The following is a 23,981-nucleotide window of genomic DNA, read 5'->3' on the forward strand; positions in this document are numbered from 1 at the left end:
GGGGCTGTGGACAACATGATCTAGTGGAAGGTGTCCCTGCCCATGGCAGGGAATTGGAACTGGGTGATCTTTAAGATCCCTTCCCAAGCTATTCTATTTTATTATCCCTTATCTACTTTTTCCAGTAGGCACTTGCTTTTAATGGACTTTATCCCCCTTTATGACACTTGGGCCTGTTGTCATTGTATCATGTATTGTGTCCACAACCTGTCAGAGCATTAGACTTACCAGCAAATGTTCTGTATTTCGTGTCCCAGCAGTGTCTAGGGACTCTAATGGCAGCTACACATAAACCAGCACAGTTCTTTTCTTCTCGTTTTATGGCAGCCACCAGGATCATAACTGAGAAATCTGTAGTTGTAAATTTCCTTTTAAGGTATTACTAACTATATTTGCATTATATTTGAGAGCACCCATACACAACTAGTTGTTTTTCTTCTGACAGCATCTGTAGAGGTGCCCTCTGAGTCTGTGGTTAACTTTACATCTATCCTATTTAGTAGGAAGGGTAGTGTATTTCTATTAATTCTTTGTAGCTGTTTGGCTGTTCCAGATCTTTTCTGCGTCATTCTTGGTGATTCTCACATTTTTTTCTACATGTTTTCTTAGGTCTTTCTGGCTTTGGAAGACCTTGATTTTATGATAAGTTGTTTGGATGTTCCATACAGGATTCACTGCTTTGATTTCCTTGAACTTCTTTAGAGGGCAGTCATGATTTTCCAGGAAGTATAACTTTTTTCCTCATTTCCCCCTGTACCAGTCACCTCTCTTAAGGAACTTTCTCTGATACAGAGGTTTCCCTTGTATTTGTTCTAGACTTTTAGATCCTTCTCCTCCACCCATCTCATCCTCAAGAATTGGTATCCAAGAGAAAGTGGTTGTGGATCCCAGTTTTTTTAAAGGAAGGTTCAGCTGGAACTGGTAAGATTAAAAAAGAATCCAAGCACTTGTATCTTCCTGAAATTTCTATGCAGGGATTGACTTCTGAGTAACTTGGGTAGCTGGACCAAATGTTCTGCAGAAGCTTTGCTATGCCTTCAATTCTTTCATCAGCTTCTTAGAAACTCTGGTTTCTATCCATCATGGCCAACTTGAGCAAGTTGTTCCTCCTCTACTTTAGCAGATCACTTTGCCATCTCAAGTGCATCTGACCATCATGGTATAACACTTTGTGTTGAATTGAAGTCTCTGTTCCTTATTGAAGTGGCAGGTTTATATTGAAGGAAAGCTCTACAATGGTGCCGGTTAAACCCATCCTCTGTCAAGTTTAGGCTTTTGATTGTTTTGACAGCTGATTAACAGAACAATGCAATTTTATGAAGTTTTGTAATATCTGGAAGTAGGTAAGGCATTTTCAGTTTAGGCATTTTCATTTTAGTGTTTAAAATCCTCCAAAGTTGGAAAAAGGCAAATACCTTCCCTGGGAAAACCATTTTGCTTCATCCAGGACTGCTGAGAAAGTGGTGTTCAGTCCTGTTTACAGACTATACTGTACTGAATATCCACAAAGAGCAAGGATAACAGGGCATGTATGCAACCATTATAAGGTGACCCATGTTTCATGTCTGTCTTCTCCATGGTGTCTTCAGAAGAGGGAATGAATTGCTGAATTCAGAGTTCAGGCATTCCCCTTCTTTCTTACTACAGCTGCCTCAGGAATTCCTAGATTTTCTCAGTGTGATGGTTAATGCTGCCTTGGCATTAAGCCTCACAATGTGATTGTTTTGGCTAGCAACCGTATTTTTCTGAAGTCCACAAATGAGGAAAAGATAAGTTGGTTGGTTGCTTGGTTTTTTAAAGCCATCTTAATAAAACTTGAACAGAAGCCCTTGAAACACAAGATATTTCTGGAGCCTGATTGCTGTCTTCTGAGTGTCAGAGATCTCAGACAAGGAGAGGAAACATGAGAACGTTTGCAGAAGAAATAGCATGTAAATCTTTTGCAGAAGTTGTAAGATATTGTAAATACAGAGGTCCCTGCTTGCATCTTTTATAAGATCAGATTTTTGTGCCTGTATGATCTGTTAAAAATACACATGTGTAGTCTTCCACCAACTCCTAGAAAGTACTGAATTGGAAAACCTTAAAGACAATGTTACCTGAAGGAAGCAGCACATTTCCCAAGAGCAAAACAAAAAAAAAGTATTTCTACAGGGGGAGGAAGTATTGATGATAGCTATGCAAGCAGTTTCCTTTTTTATGTATAAGTTGTTATGAAAAATTATATGTAGTATTTTAATCTGATTGTGTGGTGAGGTAATGGCATATTTTACTCCTCCAATGTGAAACTTTTAAAATGAAATTTCAAGCCAGATAAAGTGACTTTTAATTATTTCTACTTATAGATGGTGTTTTATGCTTGGAATTATAATGAGATTGTAGTATCTGTAGAATTTGGTTTTGTTTCCATTCTTGATAAGCAAGCTAATGTTTGAACTCTTTCAATTTATAATAAGCTGGTAGACATATCTTTCTGCTATAATTTTTTATTTTCACTTGTCAGACTAACAATGTGTGCACCTTGATCACACTGCATATTGTTTTTCCTTCTTCCCCTGAGACTTCCCACTGTGTTTTGTTTTGTTTCTTTTACTTAATCAGCTATTAACTTGTTTGGAAATTGAATAGGTGATTTAGATGAGAATAATTTCTGACTTGAACAGGCAAATTTCTGTTTGTATCACAGAGATCAATAAGGTCTTTGACAGTTGTCTTCCAACTGACAACTGCACAGATGTCTGGGGAGACTCATACACATTTAAAAAGCAGTAGAATTATATATATTGTATTTTAAAAGGGAAGTAGGTGGGGGAATTTCCCAGCAGTTTCCAGTGGTACTCAGAGCAGATGATAATATCAGCATTATTATTGAGGTTATATCAAAAGAGTTTGGAGTTGTGTTTCCTCTAGAAAACACAGGAAGCATCATGTCAGAATTCAGCTACAAATTGCTGCTTCTTTTTTCCTTTTCAATTAATTGAATAAGTAAAAAGTGGAACTGAAGGTTATGGACCATTTTATAATAATAAGTCATTCTCACTACTCTTCTTTGAAATGTCATGGGTGAATTTCAGTCTTGTTTCTAAAAAGGCATTACAGTTCTTGCCTACACAGTTCCCACTACATGGAAAAGGTCTCATTAATTGAGTGGAGCTGTTTGGTCTCAAAAACATTTAGATTTTGGAGCAAACTTCTGGCTTTGTTTTTATTCAAGGTCAGGTTGAATGGGACTCTGAGCAACCTGATCTAGCAACCTGCTCGTTTCTAGGGGTGGGGTTTGACTATATGACCTTTAAAGGTTCTTTTCCAACACAGACTATTCTATGATTATCTTTCCTAAACTCATACAGAATTGCCTCCAGGGATACAAGAAAGGTGTTTAAAATAGCACGAATGGCATGAAAAAACTAAACAAGAAATAATTAGTAGGGTTAGGGTTTTTATCCTTTTGAAGAGGAGAGAGTGGGCATGAAATTAAACAGTCAAATAAATTAAACAATAATATGTTTGGGGGAGATTGGAGGGGATTTTGCTTTTTTGTTGTTGTTTTTCGGGGTTACTTTGCTTTGCTTATGGCAAAGCTATCCCTGATGGCTTTGTTTCAGGGAGATATATCATTCAGGAGCAAGTTTGGAGTTACAGGAAAAATGAGGTTAATGAATTACTTATAAAACTATTATCTGTAAGTGATTTTTGAACCTCAAGACCTTAGGAATTGTGTTTTATTTGTAAGAGGATCAGGTATTTATAATGCCTTATTAAAAAGTAATGAAATAAGAAAAGAAATAGCTTTTCACAGTAGTAGAAAATATTTGTATAACAATTAATACCTTATTTTTAATTTTGAAATATTTGTTATATTACAAAGGTTGAGACTAATAAGAGAAGAGTAGAGTAACTGAGGTACAGAAGTGTAAAAACTACAGTGGAAAACACCAGCTGATATGGCAAAATATGAGAAAAGTACAGATTTGACTGGTTTATACTGTGCTTTATTTCCTGTACTGGTGAATTCAAAAGGGTCTGTCCATATATCAGCATACTTGAAAAAATCATACATTGAAAAGTCAGTGCACTTGGCCAGTGGTTGTACAGGCTCCATAGCATGATTCTTTCGTGTCTATCCTCCTTTTCTGTCTCATCCCTCAGGGAAACAGATGAATTGATTTCATATTAATCAAAGGATGAAATCAAGTCTTTTAGCCAAATGAACTTTAATAAGCCTTGGAAAGATTGTAATCTGCTTGATGTAAGTGGTTTTTTTCAATGCCTTCCCTTGCTTAGTATCTGTTTCCTATTTTCTAATGTTAATAATATGCAAAAACATTCCCTTGCATGATATCTTTAATTAAAACTGAAATAGTGATCCTGAACTTGAGTGAAAACTCTCCAGTTTGTGTACCTGAAGATTAGTAAAATTCTAGAGTTTGTTTTCCGAGACTAGCATTTGTTTAATTCCTTAAGCTACGTGTGGCTTGACCAGTTAAAGCTCATCATCTTGTTTATTTAACTTACATTGTGACTTCAGGTGTGAGTAAGGTGCAAATAATCCTTCACTGATTTCATGAGACTGCTGTGTTAGTATTTCATTGTGCTGTATCATCATCACTTATGCCCTGTGCTAGACGACAGAAGGAAGGGTCTTGCAGTTAAACTCTTTTATTTGCCACTTTTGAACTTTGGTAATGCTGAGAGTTCTCTTCTGAAAAGTCCTTGTTTCACAGTATCCTAAAGTGTTATTTTATAACAGATGTGTGGAAGTTTTCTCTACTACATTTGAGTAGTACAAGTGCTAATAACGTCAATGCAAATTGTATTAGATTGCTGCAAGGGGTAAAAAAAACAGACCATGATAAACTCTCCACAGGAATATGATGTATGTTTCAAGGAATGTTTTTCTCTAGTCTCTGATTTAGACTTTGATTTTATTTTGATCTTCAAAATAAATATCCCACTCCAACCTTGCCATTCACTGGTACTAAATCTTTTTTTTCCAGGGTACTTGTTCCTATTTTCATAGTCATTATACCTTGTGCCTGGAGTACTCTTTTGATCCTACCATCAAAATGGCATTTCTGAGACTAACCAAGCCCTTCTCTCTTTAAATCTGTTTAGTAATAGAAGCAAATGAACCAAGATAATTGGATTTGAAGTAAAAGTTGTCATTTACAAGTATTCAATTTGATTTTTTTTTCTGTCTTTTTCCTTTTCCTTTTTGCACTTTTGGGAACATAAAGAAAAAAGCAAAGGCTTTAAAGGAAAAAAAACAAACAAGGAAAACCAAACCAAAACAACCCCAGCACCAGCACCCCTCAAAAATATATTTAACAAGTAATGAAATTATTTATCTTCTGAAGAACTTAAAACCTGAATTTAAAAATCAGACCATATGTATATTACTGAAGGAGTCACCTTCCTTAATCTGCAAAGCATTGGTGAATGAACACCATCTCATTTCTGTTATGGAAGTTTGCCTCACTCAGTTGTTAATTTTTCTGGAATTATTATTGGGTTGTTTTGGGGGTTTGTGATTTTTTGTTTTGTTTTTCTTTGTTTGTTTGACCTGAGGAAGCAGAACTTTACCAGTCAGGTTGACTGTGGATTTTTAAAATGTCAGTGCAGTGAACTCCATTCTTGGGATTCTTGGTTCCTTCCAGGCCATACCACCTCCTTTTCAGGGTGCACTCCCTGAACTCTCAGACGTAATTGTTTGATTATTCTCTTTTGTCTTTCTGGGGCCTCTTATTGGAAATATTGTACTCTCGTACAAGACTATTCTGCCTTGTTAAAAGAACTTGTTCTTCTTGGCTTGACTTGAGTGCTGTTACAGTAATAACATCCCAAGAGGCACATTTCCTTAGACCCTCTGCTAAGATGTGTGAGGGGCAACTATCGAGTGCTATTTTCTTGGTACCTCAAGTACAGCCCGTCCCTTTTTTCTTGGAACTTTCGGATGCCATCATGCCATTTGATGTTGCAGTGGTGTTCCTGCAGGCTGTGTAAAGGGAGAAAGTGGCATATGACTCAATCTTCTCTCTGGGAAGGTTTCCTTGTAGCAACTTCTGTGGTGTGTGTTTTCCTTAGGCAAGCTGCAGTTAGAGAGGGAGCACTTCAGAAGCAACATTGTACCTTATTGAACAGCAGTCTGAACAGACTTCACAGGCTTAACTCAAACTGACCTGCTAAACTTCTTCAAACCTCATGTTCCATTATCAAGGGTAAGTTATACACATGTGGATAGCTGTCTGTGACAGAGCACAGAGCTGGACTGCAGCTTCTCGTCCGTCTGTCCCTCTGTTCCAAAAAGCACTTCAGAAAAATCTAGTTCTATAAAACCCATCTTGCTGTCTTACTGAGAATGGGCTCACTTATTCCAAATTTCCAGATGTTGTTTTCACAGTGTGACAGTCATGCTCAGCTATCAGAATTCCTTGGGTTTCTTTCTGACAGACTTCTGTCTCCAAAAGAGTTTTCCATGCTATTGCCTGGACAATGGTCAAAGGTTTTCCTAGCAGAGCTGGCTGAAAAGAATGCAGACTATTTAAAAGTCCATCTGAGATAATTTGCTACTTTGACATTCTCCTATGCATGGATTATTTTTTAACCAAATGGGAAGTCAATTTGTAAGATTTTGGAGTGTGAGGTTGTGTTTGCTTCCACTGTGAGTATACAAAACTTTCATTGGTCTGAATAGAAGGGAGTCATTGCTGCAGAAAGCAACACTGGCTCCTATCAGTCCTCTAAATATCTCTTTCAGCCCTTTTTATGGAAGATTGTCCTATCATAAGTTATTTAATGTGGTGATTCATATTTTCTGGTTGTTCAGTTTTGTGTTCTGAGGGCTTCGTGTAAGACATTGACTGGGAAAAAAATGAGAGGGGAAAAGTAAAAGTTATTAATCTAATCATATATTATCCTGCAACTCTTATTGGTGACAGTGAATGTGAGACAAAGAATCAAGTAGATACAGACATGTCTGAGAAAGCTCATTGTGAAGGCAATAGAGCTAGAAGTTGTAATTTTGGCTCATAAGACATGAAAAATCAACGTCCACAACTGTATTTTCATCACGTGTGCCATTTTCTCTGTGGAAGTTTGATCTACCTATGTTCCTGGAGGTTATCTGGATATTGAATATACAGTGATTGAAGTGAAACTTAGTATTATTTTTCAGGCTTTTAATACTGCTTTCAGATTGTGTCTGTATTTTTTTTGTGATACATATTTAAAAAGATAGTTTTTCTTTCTTCATTAGTAATGTGTAGGCATTTATTTCTGTGTCTCATTCTTCTTGGAAGGGAAAAGCATCTTTCAAATCAATGTCTGCTAGATGGGTTAAGGTACAAATTCCATGAACCTGACAGTGCTTATTATTCTTTTTCATTGATTACTAGAGGTTACCTTTTTTCTTCCTCTCCCTTCCCCACCACCCCCCTCCAACTTCATGCACTATTGGGACAGCAAAAGTGAGAGATATTAATCATCTTAAAGGGAAGCTGCTGTCACAAATCCTTTAGATTTTTTGATCACATGTAGTAGAAGCCTTAAGGCCTTTTTTTCCTTCTGTGTCTCTGAAGGCAAACAGAATACCTTAAAGAAAATAATTAGATCCCCCCCTTTGCTCATACTTACAAATAAATTAAAAAAATGTCAAAAGCAAATATTTGATAATTAAAACTTTGGTTTCAGTAATCTCACTTTTTGTTGGTTTAGTCCATTATCCTTTACTGTTACGATAAGCACAATATTATTAAAAAAAGGCCTTGAAATGCCTTCTTTAAACCTGTTACTATACTGTAGTATGTATATGCACATAGAATTAAATTACTTCACTCTATCTTGACATATTTAGTGTTATTTGCAAAATGTGATACAATTAATACTGTTTTTTTCAAGGACTTATTTATCTCTTTATAGTAACATGTTTCTGTCATACAATATTTTAGGAATCATTTTCAATTTTTTTATAAAAGTTTAATAAAATTTCTGTGAGATTCCTTGACTTGTTTTTCCTGCAAAGTTCCTTTTGAGTAATACCTTATAGTGGAGAATATAACAATTTTATCAAACACTGATGAAGTTAAAGGGGGACATATTAAAACCCTGTCTGTTGAGAGGTGGTTCTTCCTCTTTCTTTGAATGCTGATCCAAGATGAAGTGGCTGCTGGGCAATTAAGGAGTCATGCATGGCAGAGGAGAACCAAGCTTACTGCTTTTTGAGCATAAAGAATAAGCAAATGCATTAAGAACTGATAATGCTTTTTACTACGGGATGTTCTAATGTCGGGGTTATCTTGGGTTACTTAAAATATTTGAAATAGTTATTAAGAAGTAGAGTTCTTACTTCTCTAACTCATAATTGCAGGATCTTCTGCTGAGTTCCTTGTTTCCATTAGTAATTCATGTGTATTTATAGTATGCTAAATCAATCTATAGGGGATTTTTTACAAAATATTTTGATTTGCAATTGAAAAATTTAAGTACTATTCCATGAAGTTTCTCAGCTGTGATGTTTGCATGTTTCTCTTTCTTTGTTTTTTCTTGCATTTTATTATAGAATCACTGCTGCTTTCACTATAGTTTGCCCATTGTTCGGGGCAAGAACTCTGTTAAATGCAAACTAATCAAAAGCCTTAAGTGTTTGACTTTTAAACTGTTATGTTAATCATAAAGCAAAGAATCTGGAAACAAATGTGACTATTGTTTATCCAAATTTGATAACTTCCAGTTCTTCAGGCTGTTTTCTTAAATAAGCAACTAAATACCACTTACATGGAGAAAACACTCTTTTGTAGAATGGTCCAAAACTAGCCACAGTATTTAATGTACCCGGAACTACAGTTTTCTACATTTTTACACCATCTTCTTGTTTGCTTGACCACCAAGCAGAGTTTGATAGTTAAAAGAAATCTGTCAGGTTGATAAGCTATATTAGTTGTTGATTTAATAAAAGATGATTCTAAGATGCAAATATGCCAAAGCTTGAAGCTGTGCTCTGACTTTCCATATTTCTCTTGCTTATCCTTTCACTCCGTATGTGGCTTCATTTATTTATGGGATTTTACTTGCTGTTCTTTGGTTTCAGATGCGAGTGTCTCACTGGTTTATGTGGTTTCCCCATGTGCGAGGCTGGCTCCGTTCCTCAGATAGTCTCACGTGGAGATGGAACACCCGGCAAGTGCTGTGATGTCTTTGAGTGTGTCAATGGTACGTGAAACTTTCTCTTGCACCTGGGAAATGCTAGATATTGGTTATTTTTATTATGTTGTCAAGATCTAAGAGAAATAATTTTTTGAGGTTCATTCAGTAAGAAGGAACTGGAAGTTCAGGTGGGATGGGAAACTGTCATTTGTGGGTTGCCATGCTTCTTTAATTTCTAAAACACTTCGCAGTGAATCAGGGAATTACAGTTTTAGCAAGACTCCCTAAATACATGTTTTTCATGTAATCTTTTGCCAGTAACAAACCCTAGAGTCCTTCTAGAAGTGAAATTTTGTTAACCATTGCAACTTTCTGTTGAAGCATTGTAAATGAAAGTGTGCTGTTTAGATATGGCGTTCACTTTAAGAATCAATTGCAGAGTAATTTTTAACACAACTCTACAACCTTTAGAAATTTTAAGTCAGTGTAGGAATATATTTATTCTCATTCTTTGCTTCCCAGTCTAAACGTTTAGAAAATGTTTAAAAACTATGAATTTGTTATGAGAGGGATTGTATCTCAGGACTCCCCTAAGCTAAATACATAGAACTGCATATATGCTATAGAGGTTGAGTTGTGAAGAAACTTGATATTTGACTTTTGGTAAGGTGAAAAGTACTCTTGAAGTGCTGCGTGCTCGGAAAATTTCTAAGCATAAAAAATTACAAATTGGTGCAATATTTATTAATATTTATTCAGCAATACTTGAGCTTGTTTAGTGGTGTGTGTATCATATGTTTGAAACAGCCTTTATTTTACAGTCCTCATTGGATATGCATATAAATATACAGAGAGAGAGAGACAGAGATTTCTCCTGGAGAATGTTTGTGATATTTACACATAGTAACATTTTAAATACTGAAATGCTGACTCAAAAATAATAGTATATATATAATGGCATATTATGTATAAAAATGAGGTTTAGCTTTCAGATTATTTCACTATTTGGGATAAGATTGCATAAAGGCAACATACCTTATTTTTGTTTATATACTGCCTTAGTATATTTCATATACTAAAGCAATACTCATCTTCCTTTTGTTTCACATTTATTCCATTCTGTTAATCATAGAATAATAGAATCATAGAATCGATTGGCTTGGAAAAGACCTCCAAGATCATCGAGTCCAACCCTTGGTCCAACTCCAGTCCATTTACCAGATCATGGCACTCAGCGCCACGTCCAATCTCAGTTTAAAAATGAATCCACCACCTCTCTGGGCAGACCATTCCAATGCCTGATTACTCTCTGGAAAGAATTTTTTTCTGATCTCCAACTTAAATTTCCCCTCGCAGGGCTTAAGCCCGTGCCCCCTTGTCCTATTGCTGAGTGCCTGGGAGAAGAGACCAGCCCCCACCTGGCTATAACTTCCCTTCAGGTAGTTCTAGACAGTGCTGAGGTCACCTCTGAGCCTCCTCTTCTGCAGGCTAAACAACTCCAGCTCCCTCAGCCTCTCCCCACAGGGCTTGTGCTCCAGTCACTTCACCAGCCTTGTTGCTCTTCTCTGAACTCACTCCAGCACCTCAATATCCTTTCTGAACTGAGGGGCCCAGAACTGAACACAGTACTCAAGGTGTGGCCTCACCAATGCAGAGTACAGGGGAAGGATCACTTCCCTGGTCCTGCTGGCCACGCTATTTTTGATACAGGACAGGATCCCATTGGCCTTCTTGGCCACCTGGGCACACTGTTGGCTCATGTTGAGCTTCCTGTCAATTAGTACTCCAAGGTCCCTTTCTGCCTGGCTGCTCTCCAGCCACTCTGTGCCCAGCCTGTAGCGCTGCAGGGGGTTGTTGTGGCCAAAGTGCAGGACCCGGCACTTGGCCTTATTGAACTTCATCCCATTGGAATCAGCCCATCTCTCAAGTCTATCCAGATCCCTCTGCAGAGCCCTCCTGCCTTCCAGCAGATCGACACTCCCTCCCAGCTTGGTGTCATCAGCAAATTTGCTGATGATGGACTCAATCCCCTCATCTAAATCATCAATAAAGATGTTAAACAGGACTGGACCCAACACAGACCCCTGGGGAACACCACTGGTGACTGGCCGCCAGCTGGATGCAGCTCCATTCACCAGCACTCTCTGGGCCTGACCCTCCAGCCAGCTCTTAATCCAGGAGAGGGTACACTTGTCCAGGCCATGGGCTACCAGCTTTTTCAGGAGTATATTATGGGAGACAGTATCAAAGGCCTTGCTGAAGTCCAGATAGACCACAGGCACAGCCTTCCCCTCCTCCACCAGGTGGGTCACCTGATCGTAGAAAGAGATCAGGTTGGTCAGACAGGACCTGCCCCTCCTAAACCCATGCTGGCTGGGTCTAATCCCTTGTCCACCCTGAAGGTGCTGTGTGATTGCACTCAGGATGAACTGCTCCATAACCCTGCCAGGCACAGAGGTCAGGCTGACAGGCCTGTAGTTGCCAGGGTCCTGCTTGCAGCCCTTTTTGTGGATTGGGGTGACATTCGCCAACCTCCAATCATCTGGGACCTCCCCAGAGAGCCAGGACTGTTGGAAGATGATGGAGAGCGGTTTGGCAAGCTCTTCTGCCAGCTCCTTCATCACCCTGGGATGGATCCCATCTAGTCCCATAGACTTGTTAGGATCCAGTTGGCTCAGTAAGTCAGTAACTATTTCCTCCTGGAATACAGGAGGGGTATTCAGCTCCCTCTCCCTGTCCACCAGCTCCAGAGGCCAGTTGTCTTGAGGGCCACCTGTCTAACTGGTGAAAACTGATGCAAAGTAGGTGTTAAGTACCTCAGCCTTCTCCTCATCTTCCTTAACTATATTTCCCTCCAAGTCCAACAGAGAATGGAGGTTTTCCTTGCCCCTCCTTTTGTTATTAATGTATTTATAAAAGGACTTTTTGTTATCCCTAACTGAAATAGCCAAATTTACTTCAAATTCCACTTTTCTTTCCCTAATTTTTTTCCTGCATGACCTAGCTCTGTCTGTAAATTCTTCGTAAGTAGCCAGCCCTTTTTTCCATAGTCTGTAAACTTTCTTTTTATCCCTGATTTCTTGCAGAATCTCCCTATTTAACCAAGCTGGCCGTCCTCCCCTCCATTTCTAAGTCTGCTTTAACTGTGTGACACACCTCAATGCAATGTTGGATTCAGAATTTACTTTAGTAGTTTGAATAAGAAATGGAAAGCCAATATGATGTCTTTCCTGGTGTGAAACAGTCTCAAAAGTACAAACCACCTTGCTAATTGTTTCTCTTCAGTTTGCATATTATTGTGGGTTCTGCTAACAACATTGTTGCAGTATATATTGTAGCAGGTGTCAGATGGAGCTGTTTAAATTGCCCACTTTTTTTGTCCTTAGTTATCTTCATGTTCTGTTTCTAAGGAGAAGTTGTATTCATTTTTCCTTGGTAACTGAATTTGAACTGTCTTAATGCTGTTGCCCTGTGCATCACTGCCTTATTGCTCACTATAACTCACTCCAAACATTCAAGCTGCTTCCGGGTCAGGATTCCTTTTTTGCCTCTCAGGCTTTCCCATTCCTGATCTTCTCCTTGGTAGCCTTTGAATAAAGAGTAAATTGGAAGTAAAAGTAGGAGTTTTTCAAGGGAAGTTGATGCCACAGTGGAAAACAGAAATGCCAAAATGGATAAAAAAGGAAGGTTTGTCTTGTATATGTCCTTAAAAATCAGTATTAATGTATTACAGGCCAGCATAAAAATCATCTTTTATTAAGTTCCTCTTAAAAAAATTAATTCTGAGAAACCTGGCCAGAAAAGTTAAATACTTTTTTATAAAAGAACATTTGTCATTTTACTACTTAATGCTACAATCAGATTTTTAAAAATAATGCTGTATGGTGTAAACTTACAGGTGCAGTTATTAATGATGCTTCATTTTGGACAGAGGAAATAGTTACAAGCCTGAAGATGACAAATATTTTTAGTAACAATCTGTAAGCAACTGTGAAACTATTAATGAGTGTGTGACATTTGTATTGTGTGGTAGATCATTGGTAAAGAGGACAAATGATCTGCATTGCTTTATAATTTGGGTTTTTTTCAAAAACATTTTAGGATGTTTAGATGGTTCTTATTTCAGGGAGACAAATACTAGAAATAAGTCCTCTAAACCCTGTAAATTTCTAGAAAATTAATTCTGACAAGAACTTCTGGTTATAAATGTCTAAGGCAATGACAAACTGATAAACTCTGTGTCTGTGTGTATGTGTCTGTGTGTGTGTCTGTGTGTAATAAATCCCTACCATTATTTTGATCAGTTTACAATGAAGACAGGGGCAAAATGTTTTTGTGAAACTGATAGTTGAATGTAATACCCAGTTGTGGTTTTAAGGTGTCTTGAAATACTAACAAGTGCAGAAGAGATACAGTCAATGTTAGTAACAGATGGAGAAAATATAGTGATAGGCTTAAATCAATTTCTTCACTTCATTGAAAAAGTTGCCATCAAAGTAAGGAGAGTCAAATCTGTAAGATCTGGGACATGCTGTTCTCAGCAGTGAGGGTTAGTTGTTGGCACAAACTGCCAGGAAGATGCTAAATTCCTTATCTTCAGCCTTTCCAATTAGGATTAGATGCCTTTTTTTAAAGAGTGTGTTTTAATCAAATGCAAGTTAATGGGTTTATAAATGGTAAATGAGGAGGTTGTGTAATCAGCATTACCAACAAGTTCAATTAGTTATTTCTGTGTTTGAAAACTTCTAAAACAGGCAAGAGGATGGAATAAGAAGGACATGTTCACACCCCCATTAGTATAGTTTTCCTGTTGCTGCAACGTCTATTGGATGTTACAAGTAAATAATTCTTTTGGTGGTCGGGGGAGCAGTCAGGAAGGTTAGTGATCATCATTGCCTTAAAATAAAGGTATGCACTATGAGTATGTAGACTGCAAAAAATCCAGTCTGTATATTTAGGTAACCCTGATGATAGACAGAATGTTAAAGCAGGCCAGACTTCTGCAATATTTATTGCAAGTATGTGCTCATGTGATAGATGTAGAGTTGCCTGTTCAAAGTATGGGGAGGCTGTCTTTGCTGCTAGGAAAGAGTTCTGCTCTTGTTGTGGAACAGCCGTGGCCACTGTTGAGGGGACAGCTAATGGCAGCAGAATAGGTGTCATGCAGGGACTCTGAAGTTTGTTCCCTCTGTTGTTTGTCAGCAATTTTAGGACAGATCAGTTATTATTTCAGTAATGTTTTTCCTTGATTTAATATAAAACTGATTTAGAAGCTCCATAGTATATCTGTAGATTTTGTGTGATTATCTTTGTTAAACATACACATTGTCTCAAACTAGCTTTTGGTTAGTGTGTCTTAGAAAAGCATGTGAAAGAAATTTCTGCAGTAATTACTCTTTTTGCAGATTTTAGAGTTGTTGTTCCTGTTTGATTATAAATAACAGCAGAAGTCAATACACTAATCATTATTTTCCTCCTTCATCTTCATGATAGGTGTGTTCTTATGCTTCACATCATGTTCAATCTGCTGTTTCTCATGGTTTATTCTATAATTATATAGACATGATTAATCAACAAGATATCATTTATTCCTGCTTGAAAATGGTCCTGATATTTTGATTTAATTGGAGCTTGTTGTTGAGTACCTACTGTCTGTGCTTGTTCAATCTTTCATAGGTCAAACTTCTTTTTGGATTTTTTTATACAAAAATATAATTTTGAAAGTGCTGAGAGCAACTTTCTTATTGGTGACAAGAAAAAAGTAGACTACAGAGGTCTGATCCTCCTAGTAGTTCATTTTAATCATCATAAACGTATGCAGATATCAGAGTATTTTACATAAAACTATTACATTAACTAACATAAAGTTGTACTTTTTAAAAGACTGCTGTGTTTAAAAGATTTCATTATTACAGTTAATGCACAGGTCTTACTGTCATGAGCATGTGGTTCTTGTTCCAAAGGTAAGTACATTTTAAAGTCAATTTTAAGGCATACATAGATTCTTTCATTTTCAAGGGAAGAATCTGTAAATAAAATCATTGTGTTGTTAAATGGTGGTAAGAATCAAACCAAAGTTCCCTTTGGATACAATAAAGTTCCATGTTGGGATTTATGTAGGATGACTGTTTCAGCCATCCCAGAGCATACTCTGCCTGGTCTTTGGATGGCAAAATGATAGCTCAGACAACAATGATGGCTACAACGTTGTTATTTCTTTTTGCTCCTCTTTCCTTACCAAAGGAAATGTGTTTACTCTTTAATTTGTAAATTGAACCTTACAACTCTGTAGAATTCTTCGCAAACACTGATTTAAAATGCAATAGTGATATGATTTTGTCAGTTATCTGTGCTTCGAAGATGACTGGCTTTTTCTGCTAATCTTACGTTCTTGATGACCCTCAGAGTGAGCAGTTTGTGCATCGTAACAGAATTTCAGCCTGAAGGAGACGAAGCATGAATTGCTAAATTTAAATCTCTGGCTGCCATAAAGTAGTGTAACTAGAGTTATAGCTGGTACAGCTGTATACATCACTGCTTGTTGCATATGGGAATCAGAGATTAGTGTAGTGGTGTTCAGTAGTGAAGTTTTCAGGAAAGAGCTACATCCGTAGTCAAATGTGTAAGTGTGAAGTAGATACAGAGGAAATAAGGCAACATGAGAAATCTATAGCCATCCAAAATATATCTTAATATATGAAACTGAAACTTAATATATGAAACTGAAAAATTAGGTTTTGCCTGTTTTGTGGTTCCAGTGCCTTGTAACACAGTGCACATTTCAGGGAGAGCGAGAGTGACTATTGCTTTGTTTAAAGGCAGGTTATTCCAGTTGCCATAAAGTTTATGCACTGCTTTCCATCTGGAGAATAATAGAGAGTATATGATAGATATTTGAGGGAAATTGAGCAAGAGATTCCCAAGGTGCAATCTTACACAAAATCCTACATTTTACAGAAGCTAATTCAAGGTTTCTTCTGATCCACCCAAAATATATTGCTCACCAGGACTTCTGTCTGCTAATCCTGATGTGCTGCTTTTTCTTATGGGGAAGCTTGTAAAAAAAGAATGGATTCAGCATTAAATTACAAGGATCAACAAGTGAATCTAAAGAGATTGAAAGCTGCACGTGCAGCAAGAGTACAAGTTTGCAGCAAGAGAGTATCCAGACTTGCCTGTTCTCTAATTAGGTATTGATGTTTGGGTCTCTTGAATGTAGGTTGCACTATGCTGACTGTGAGCTCTGCCTTAGAAATTTGAGAGACCAATTAGCACCCATCCTGCTGCTGCTGCCGCCTTCTGTCAGTCAGGGCTTTCACTTCTCAGTAAGTTTCCTTGAAAACAACTGCTACTTTAAAAGGATTGTTGATTGCTTTATGAAATATGATTAATTGTATGTGTGCTAGTGGTCCTCATTAGTATGTCCATGTGGTCCAAGGTCAAGGGGACCAGGCTGCTTTCTGCCATAGCCATTTGTGAGCAGTGATTTTAGAGTCCAGCTGTGCTAAGAGTGCCTGTGGAGCTCTAGTTCCAATTCCTTTTCCCTGAGGGGTGAGGTGTGGACTTTCGTTGCCCTCTCCATTGAAGATGAGACTACATGATGCATGCATGAAAATCTCTGTCATTGATCTTGAAAAGAACAGATCACACCTTCCCCTGGGACTTAAGACTTTGACCCTTTCTATTCTGCTGTTTCAGGGTACACTGCTGATCACACAGTAGTATAGAAGTGGTCTCCTACATCAGTAAGATCGTTCACTTGACATGACACATACTCTGCATTTTATAACTGCTTCTCTGATTTTTTTTCTCATTTGAGAAGATGAACTGACACTGACATAAAGGAGATATTTATCTTTTCTCTATAACTTGTGGCTTTTTTCACACTTGCATCTCTATACAGTGATATTACATTGGAGGAAAGGTTAAAAACCCTCTTTAATCACACTTTTTTTCACCTGCTGGTGCAATTACTACTCACAGCAATTGCAGGTCCTTTGTTAATCTCATGATGTGGAAAAGGATAAAGGTCATTCCATTATTTCTGAAAGGAAGTGAGAATGGCCTGTTTCAAAAGGGAGCATCAATAAGTGCTGAAGGTATTTGATGGGGAATATAGGGTCAGCAAGGAATTCACTGAAGAAGGAAGAATGGAGCACAAGTGAAGCACCTAACAGCCACCATCCAATTACCATGGAGCTCCTATTATTTATTGCATCAGTTTTGATAGTCTTTATATTACACTTTCACTAAACTTAAAATTTTATGTGTGTTCTTAAGAAATAAGGATTTCACCAAGGTAACAGAGTCTGTCCAAGAGCAGAGAATTGACTATAGTCCTAATACTGATTAAACAGTACTGCATATTTCTCTCTGGCCATCCAAAACCACAGATTTTTGTGGTAAACTTTAAATAGACAGCTGCTTGATAAATAAGATGCAAAATACAGCTTGTGAAGAGCAAAACGTATCAATTTTTTGGTACAGAATAAAAAAAAATATTAACTTTAAAGGAAGATAATCTGACACCAAAAAGGTAGGGGGATTTAGTTGTTGTAGGCTGAGGTTTTGGGTTTGGGTTTTATTGTTTTTTATTCAGTCAGAACATTTGAAAGGTATTTGAAAATCATGGCTAATCACCAGTCACAGCAGTATGAGAATTTGGTGTAGTATAATGAAAAAGCAGGTCAGTCTGCCAAACAGTGTTTCAGGTCCTCTGAGCCTGTATTATACTTGCCATAGTCAAACTGGGAGAAGTATGTGAAACAGTGCAAGTCATTACCAGTTACATTTGAAACAGGAGGGAAAATGAAAATGCAGAAAACTGAAGACCAGTCAACCCAAAACTCCTATGAAAAAATATTCCAGCTGTAGATGCATATAAGTAAATACAATGTAAATAAATAAATAAAAGAGGACCAGAGTGATTGTTGGGGCCACAGCTGGATGTGAAACCAAACTCAAAGCTCTATGGGGGTGTTCACTGTGAATGGGGGAGGTTGGTCAGTGGGAAGTAGGGACTAAGCTTTTAAAAAACAAAGTTATTTTTGTAACTTAAAAAGGACAAAGTCTAACTCACTTCTTTTGTATTGGTTAATTGGAAAAAGGTGCTAGATAGATTCTGTGAACTGATGATATGTATAAAGAATATTAGATGTCAAATGATACAGTTCTGTTTGATTTTAAAAGTTAAGAAGAAAAAAAGTAAATACTTTGATAAAGTAGTAATGTTTTTTTTCCCAAAGTGAATTGTCTTGGTAAGCTATATCTTCAGTGATGTTCTGGCTCAGATATTTCTAGATGCTTAAACTTGGGCCAAGTTGCCACCACTTTGGAGGACAAGGTTAGAATTCAGTATTTATTTCAAAGTATGGAAGAAATAGTTAGGCCTCATAAAATGTCAAACCACAGCCTTCTGTTACAGGTTTGGAGATTTTTTTTTCCCAGCAATTTTTAACTTCTCTTATGCACTAGAGGCTTATCACAGATGTGCTGGCAATGAATGATGGGCTATGCCCAATACCTTTTACTGGTATTGAAATTGTTTCAGTTGCCTGTGCCCCCCTTCATGTGCCTAGGGCTAAACTCATCACTTGTATTTTCTCATGTGATGAACTGACAGAGGCCACTGGGATTTAAACACATTCCTCTGTTATGAAGAATATGTCTTGTTTCCAAGAATCATTTGGCAATTTCTTCAAGAAAATCTGTCACTCTTTGGGGTTTTAGAGCACAGCCACCACCCTTTGTGCCTCCAGCTCCTCCTCTGGCTGTCCTGGTGTTTTTTCTGTGGTAGGACTGTAACCTACTGAAAGATGTTAAAAAGTAGCAATGCTTAGTGTCCAGAAGGAGTAGAGGGGGATAACTTTGAGGAAAGCTAAAGTAAACAACCTTCTGTGGAGAGAAAGGACTTCACACAACAAACCTATGAGATTTAGAGTGAAGACATTTTGTTACACATAGCACACAGTTTATATAAGGTTAGAACTACAGCTTATTGGCTAAAAAGAGTTACACACCACCACGCTAGAAACTTTAATTGGTTAAGCCCCGTATCTCACAAGTCCAATGTTTTGGAGAACTTATCCTAGATGTTTTCAAGAACCTCTCCGGTGTGCTGTGAGAAACCTGAGGAGCTCCCACGAGAAACCTCTGGGGAGTAGCTAGCTCCTCCAAGCAGCTGTGACTTCTTTATTCTTAGCTGCCTTCAGTCTCACAGGGTCTTCTATAGATCTGAATTGCTCACTTGTGGTTTTACTGTACCAACAGAAAGCCAGAGAAATAAACATTGAAAATCATGACCTTATGATGAAAAATTAAAATTGAAAGAAAGTTGTGCATTTTATTTGTAAGAGAATATGTAGATAGGACACCCTGAGATGTCCTAAGGATGAGCCCTCTTGGCAAGAAATCTGCATATTGGAGGATAGAAAAAAACAGTAGGACATGAGACCTTGAAAATGGGAAATGTCATGAAATCGGAAACTTCCTTTCTGTTTGTTTGCTGTTTCAACCTGAATTACCCCTTCTGTGATCTTTGCTTAGTTACAGCAATTGAAACAGTGGAATTGTTTAGTAGGTAGGCTGCAGTTTCTCCACTGCTAGTGGTTTTAAAGAAAATGGGATGTATCAGGTAGAGCTGAACTTGGTTTCCCTCAGCTTCCCAAGTATCTTTTAATATCTTTTACAGACTGCAGGTGCCACAAAATAGTATTTCATTCCTTTGAGCTGTACAAGTATAAATGCATGCAAAAATAATTGCATTGATTTACAAATAATAGTTTGTAAACAGTTTGTTTTATTTTTGGTCTCTGTTTCTGGATGACTTTTTCAGAAGATGCAGGACCAAAAGGACTTTCAGAACACCCTTGTAATTGTGTTAATAGGGAATACACAGCACTAAGCAGTACAACCTGAAGATTAAGAACCCAAAAAGTTTTTTTCTATTTAGTTTGTTTTAATATGCTTGCAAGGAAGCAACAGCATACAGTCTGTTATCCTGGAACATTGTTACGGGCCAGTTCCAAAGAAATGTGTCCTTCTCCTTGTTTTAAACTCTCTATCAGTGCAGCTTTTGAAAAATGGAAAACTTTTCCATGTTTTGTTTATATCAATGCAGGATTCAAGTTTATCAGTTTCCTTCCCTTTCATTTAATGGAAAGTTCACAGCACTTGCCCTAGTTCCTTCCAAGGCTCTGGGACAAATACTTCTTTATGCTGAAGGAACATCTGAAGTGCTGGAATCATGAACCTTTTAATCTTTTAAACAGCAGAAAATTGTTTTGAATGTTGCTTCCGCTTCAGGAGAGCTGGAATTTCTGATACTACAAAAGAAAAGGCCCCAATTTGCCTACAGACAGCTGATGCCTGAAGCATCTCATGTGCCTAGTGTAACTGTGTGCAGAATTGCTGCCTTGCAAAGGGTGGCTTCCCAAACTTGCAAGTGTTTCTAAGCTATTCCAACTCAGTATCAGAAGTTTTGCTTTGGACTAGTTCAGCCAATAGAACTGTATTTCATTAGATTTAAATGTAGAAGGTAAAATACCTTAGAAAAGTAATTTGGTAAAAAACATTGTGTTCATTTGGAGGTCAGATGAGTGACAGAGATCTTGAGAAATAATGGTAGTTTGTGTAGTGTGAGGCTGTGGGGTTTACTGCAACACTGACTTTTAGGGTTCTCGCTCCCGGAAAAAAGACTGTGGCCATGAGATCTGTAGAGATAAATTTGTGTCAGAACTATTTCTCATTTAACTCTGTAGTAGGAACTTTAAGGCCAAATTAAGTCCATCTTATTCATGCTTGACTTGATATAAGAGCAGAGATGTAATGTCATTGGTCTTTCCCCAACCGGTATAAACTCTTTTGTTCTGGGAAGCATCTGCTCTGTTTCTTTCACAGGAGGGCATTAGTATGTCGGTGCTTGGCCTGGATCAATCTGGTATTACTGGCTTATTTGAGAGCTAGCAGACACTGAATTTATGTTCACAAATCCATGGCCTGTGTCTCATGCCCACTGCTTTGTTGTGGTAATCTGCATCAGAAATGGGATTTGGAGTCCCAGATATGTTTAACTGCTTTGTGCTATGAAGTTTGATCAATTTAAATAACTTTGCGATGCAGTGAAGCTTGAAGAGTCCTACCTGTAATTTTCTCCTTATTAGCAGAACAATGAATTTGTATTTACTGGCCTCTAAGAAAATATGCATTTATTTAGTGTTAGCTTTATGCTCTTTCATTCCTTTGTGACTGTCATATGTAGATCAATAAGGCAATAAAATTAGCGCTTTAAAAAACCACAAACTAGAGAATCTTTCAGCATATTGTAGTGGAAGGAGTGCATCATTGTGATTTCACTGTGTGTTGCTCACTCTTTCATTAGGCTTCCACTTGGAGTATCTGAATCTAGGGATCTTTATTTAGTGCTAGTTTTGGCTTGACTCAGTCTCAAGACTGGAGTCTTATATATGGTTCTAACAAAAGTTATCCATGACTTGAAGCTGGATGTATAAGCTTGGGTCTATAGTTTAGACTGAATGTATAAGCTACCATAAACTTGGATGGTAAAAGTACACATCTAGTGAAAATCTATGGTGGTTTTCACTGTAAGAATAAAAGATCCTTTCTGGATTTGCAGTTACTTGCTTAGTCTTGTTTGGACATTTAAAAATGAATGATAATTCATTAAAGATGACATTTCTACTTCTATTTAGGCATAAATTCATATCTACTGTTCAGGGTGGGGGGGAACAGTAAAAATCTGGAAAGCTGCAATGAAAACATTGAAACTAGAAGCAAATGGATTAAAGGCCTTTTCAGTTGTGTTGACATTTTTTCCTTTTTGGAGAAAGTTTTTAAACTAACAGCTTGAGCTACATAAACTTGAAATATCTCTCAAGTGTTTGTTTATGTGAATTACTTTCTAATGAGGTCATAGCTGTTTTCCTGGATACAGTGGAATTTCCTCTTCTTACTTATTTTTTATGCTGGTTTCTACATTATCCCTTAAAGACAGAACAGGCATATAAAAATCAAACATCGTTCAGGATACTTCTAAGTTTCACCTCTAATGCTTTATGACTATATCAAATGACTCAAGGTTGGAGCTCAGTATAAATGTATATGGAAATAAGTACTTGAAATGCTTTAGAGTTTTAAAGAAAACCAATATCAGTGTCAAGAATAATTCAGATGTAAAGTTTTTAGCTCCTAAAAGTTAAGAGAATGGGGTTGGCCAAAAGGAGTCTGCAAATACTGAATTTTTATTTGAATATATTTCATTTCCAGTGTGAGATTGATCACTAAGCAAAAAAAGAAAAATCATCTGACCACAAAGTGTGCAGTTTTCAGTCCTGTGTAGCCAGGTATTACATCTGTAAGGGAATAGTCTTTTTCATCTATTCTAAAGAAATCAGAAACATGGGCAATTATCCTTTCTTTCCTTTTCTGTGTTTGCTTCATATGCAATGAAACATGGTAGTTTTATCTACAGTTTGGTAACGTTGTTGCTGAAATAAATAGTTTCCTCTTTGCAGAACCTTTGGCTTTTCAGACTGCTAGATTTGTAGGTTCTGAAAAAATACATTGGTTAACTAGATTCTGCTTTACTTCAGGTGGCTGTTTTCAGGTGTCTTGAACTAGTATCATAGGAGGCCAAAAGGTTTATTCTGAAGTGGGAAAGAGGGAGGAGGCTTAAGTCATTGAGTAATATAATGATGATTCTGTGAAGTCATGATTTCCTAATGACTAATGTGGAGTATTAGGGTTGAACATAAATTCGGAGCATTTTTTCTACAGTGTCTTGAGTGACATTGATTCAGCCCTGGGCTGTGGAGCTGCAGTGTCGGGGGGTGGGGGTGGGGGGGATGGGGGTGGGGGACAGGATCAGCTGAACTGGTTGAATAGAGTGTGTTTTGCTCTGGCAATAGGTGGTGGGGGTGGGGGAAAGTTCATGTGTGTGGGGTAACTGCGAGGTCAAAAGCCCTAAGAAGGTCTTATGATATATTCATGATGTGTGTGTAGATCTGTTTCATAATCTGGAACAAAATCTCTTCAGTATTAAAAAAAAAAAAAAAAAGCTGATTAAATCTGCAAACTGTTTCACTGGTTTAGTTAGCATCTTTTTTTTCCTCTTTTTTTTTCATGTTCACCAAGTAAATAGACAATGTCCTTCATAAAGTACTTCTGAATTTTTAGAGGCTAGTAGTTTCCCACAAAGTTTGGATTTAATTCTGTGTCAAGGCTGTGCTGTAGACAGAAGCATACAAGAAATAGCTGTCTTATGTTTTTGAAATACTGAAGTGATTATGTAAATATTATTACAACCGAGTTTATGTTTTGTGGGAAGTATAGTTGTGAGATGGCTATTACAACTTGAACAAAGAAGTGTTCAGTTCTGCCTAACAGATCACACAGTCACAAAATATTTGTTGGTTGTTTTTTTTTAACCTGTCGATTGGACAGCTTTAGTGCAATTTATACCTGGGTGGCAAGTTCTGCAGAAAGGAAGATTACACTTAAGAGACATGAGGAACTGTCTTCTTAAAACAGAAAAATCTATTGTTTCATGTGCTGAAATTTGAAGTTGCTTCAGGCTCATCCAGAATGAAAAATATTTAACATCTATGAAGAAATACCAGTGCTATAACCTTCCTTCAGGATTTTAGTTTTTAAAATTGAGATTTCTAGTTGTAGTTAATTGCTCTGAAAGTAATTTTGAATAACATTTTATATTTTTTCCATTGTTGAAACAGACAATAAAATATGCCATGTTCCTAAAAATAAAATAATAAAACAAGATTGTAGTTGAGTTTTAAAAATGAAAGAAAAATCAGCTGTGCCTT

At 37.3% G+C, this 23,981-nt stretch overlaps 1 protein-coding gene across 1 annotated transcript in view; it reads left to right on the forward strand.

The window, feature by feature from the left end:
- The window catches only part of CRIM1 (cysteine rich transmembrane BMP regulator 1), a 174,395-nt gene that overhangs the window by 98,029 nt on the left and 52,385 nt on the right, over positions 1–23,981 (forward strand). The window contains exon 5 of the mRNA XM_071575406.1: positions 9,086–9,207. Within this exon, the coding sequence (XP_071431507.1) occupies positions 9,086–9,207 (122 nt within the window). The remainder of the gene's footprint in view (positions 1–9,085; positions 9,208–23,981) is intronic.

This window comes from Pithys albifrons, chromosome 2 (genome assembly GCF_047495875.1).
Source record: "Pithys albifrons albifrons isolate INPA30051 chromosome 2, PitAlb_v1, whole genome shotgun sequence".
NCBI classification, from domain to species: domain Eukaryota; kingdom Metazoa; phylum Chordata; class Aves; order Passeriformes; family Thamnophilidae; genus Pithys; species Pithys albifrons.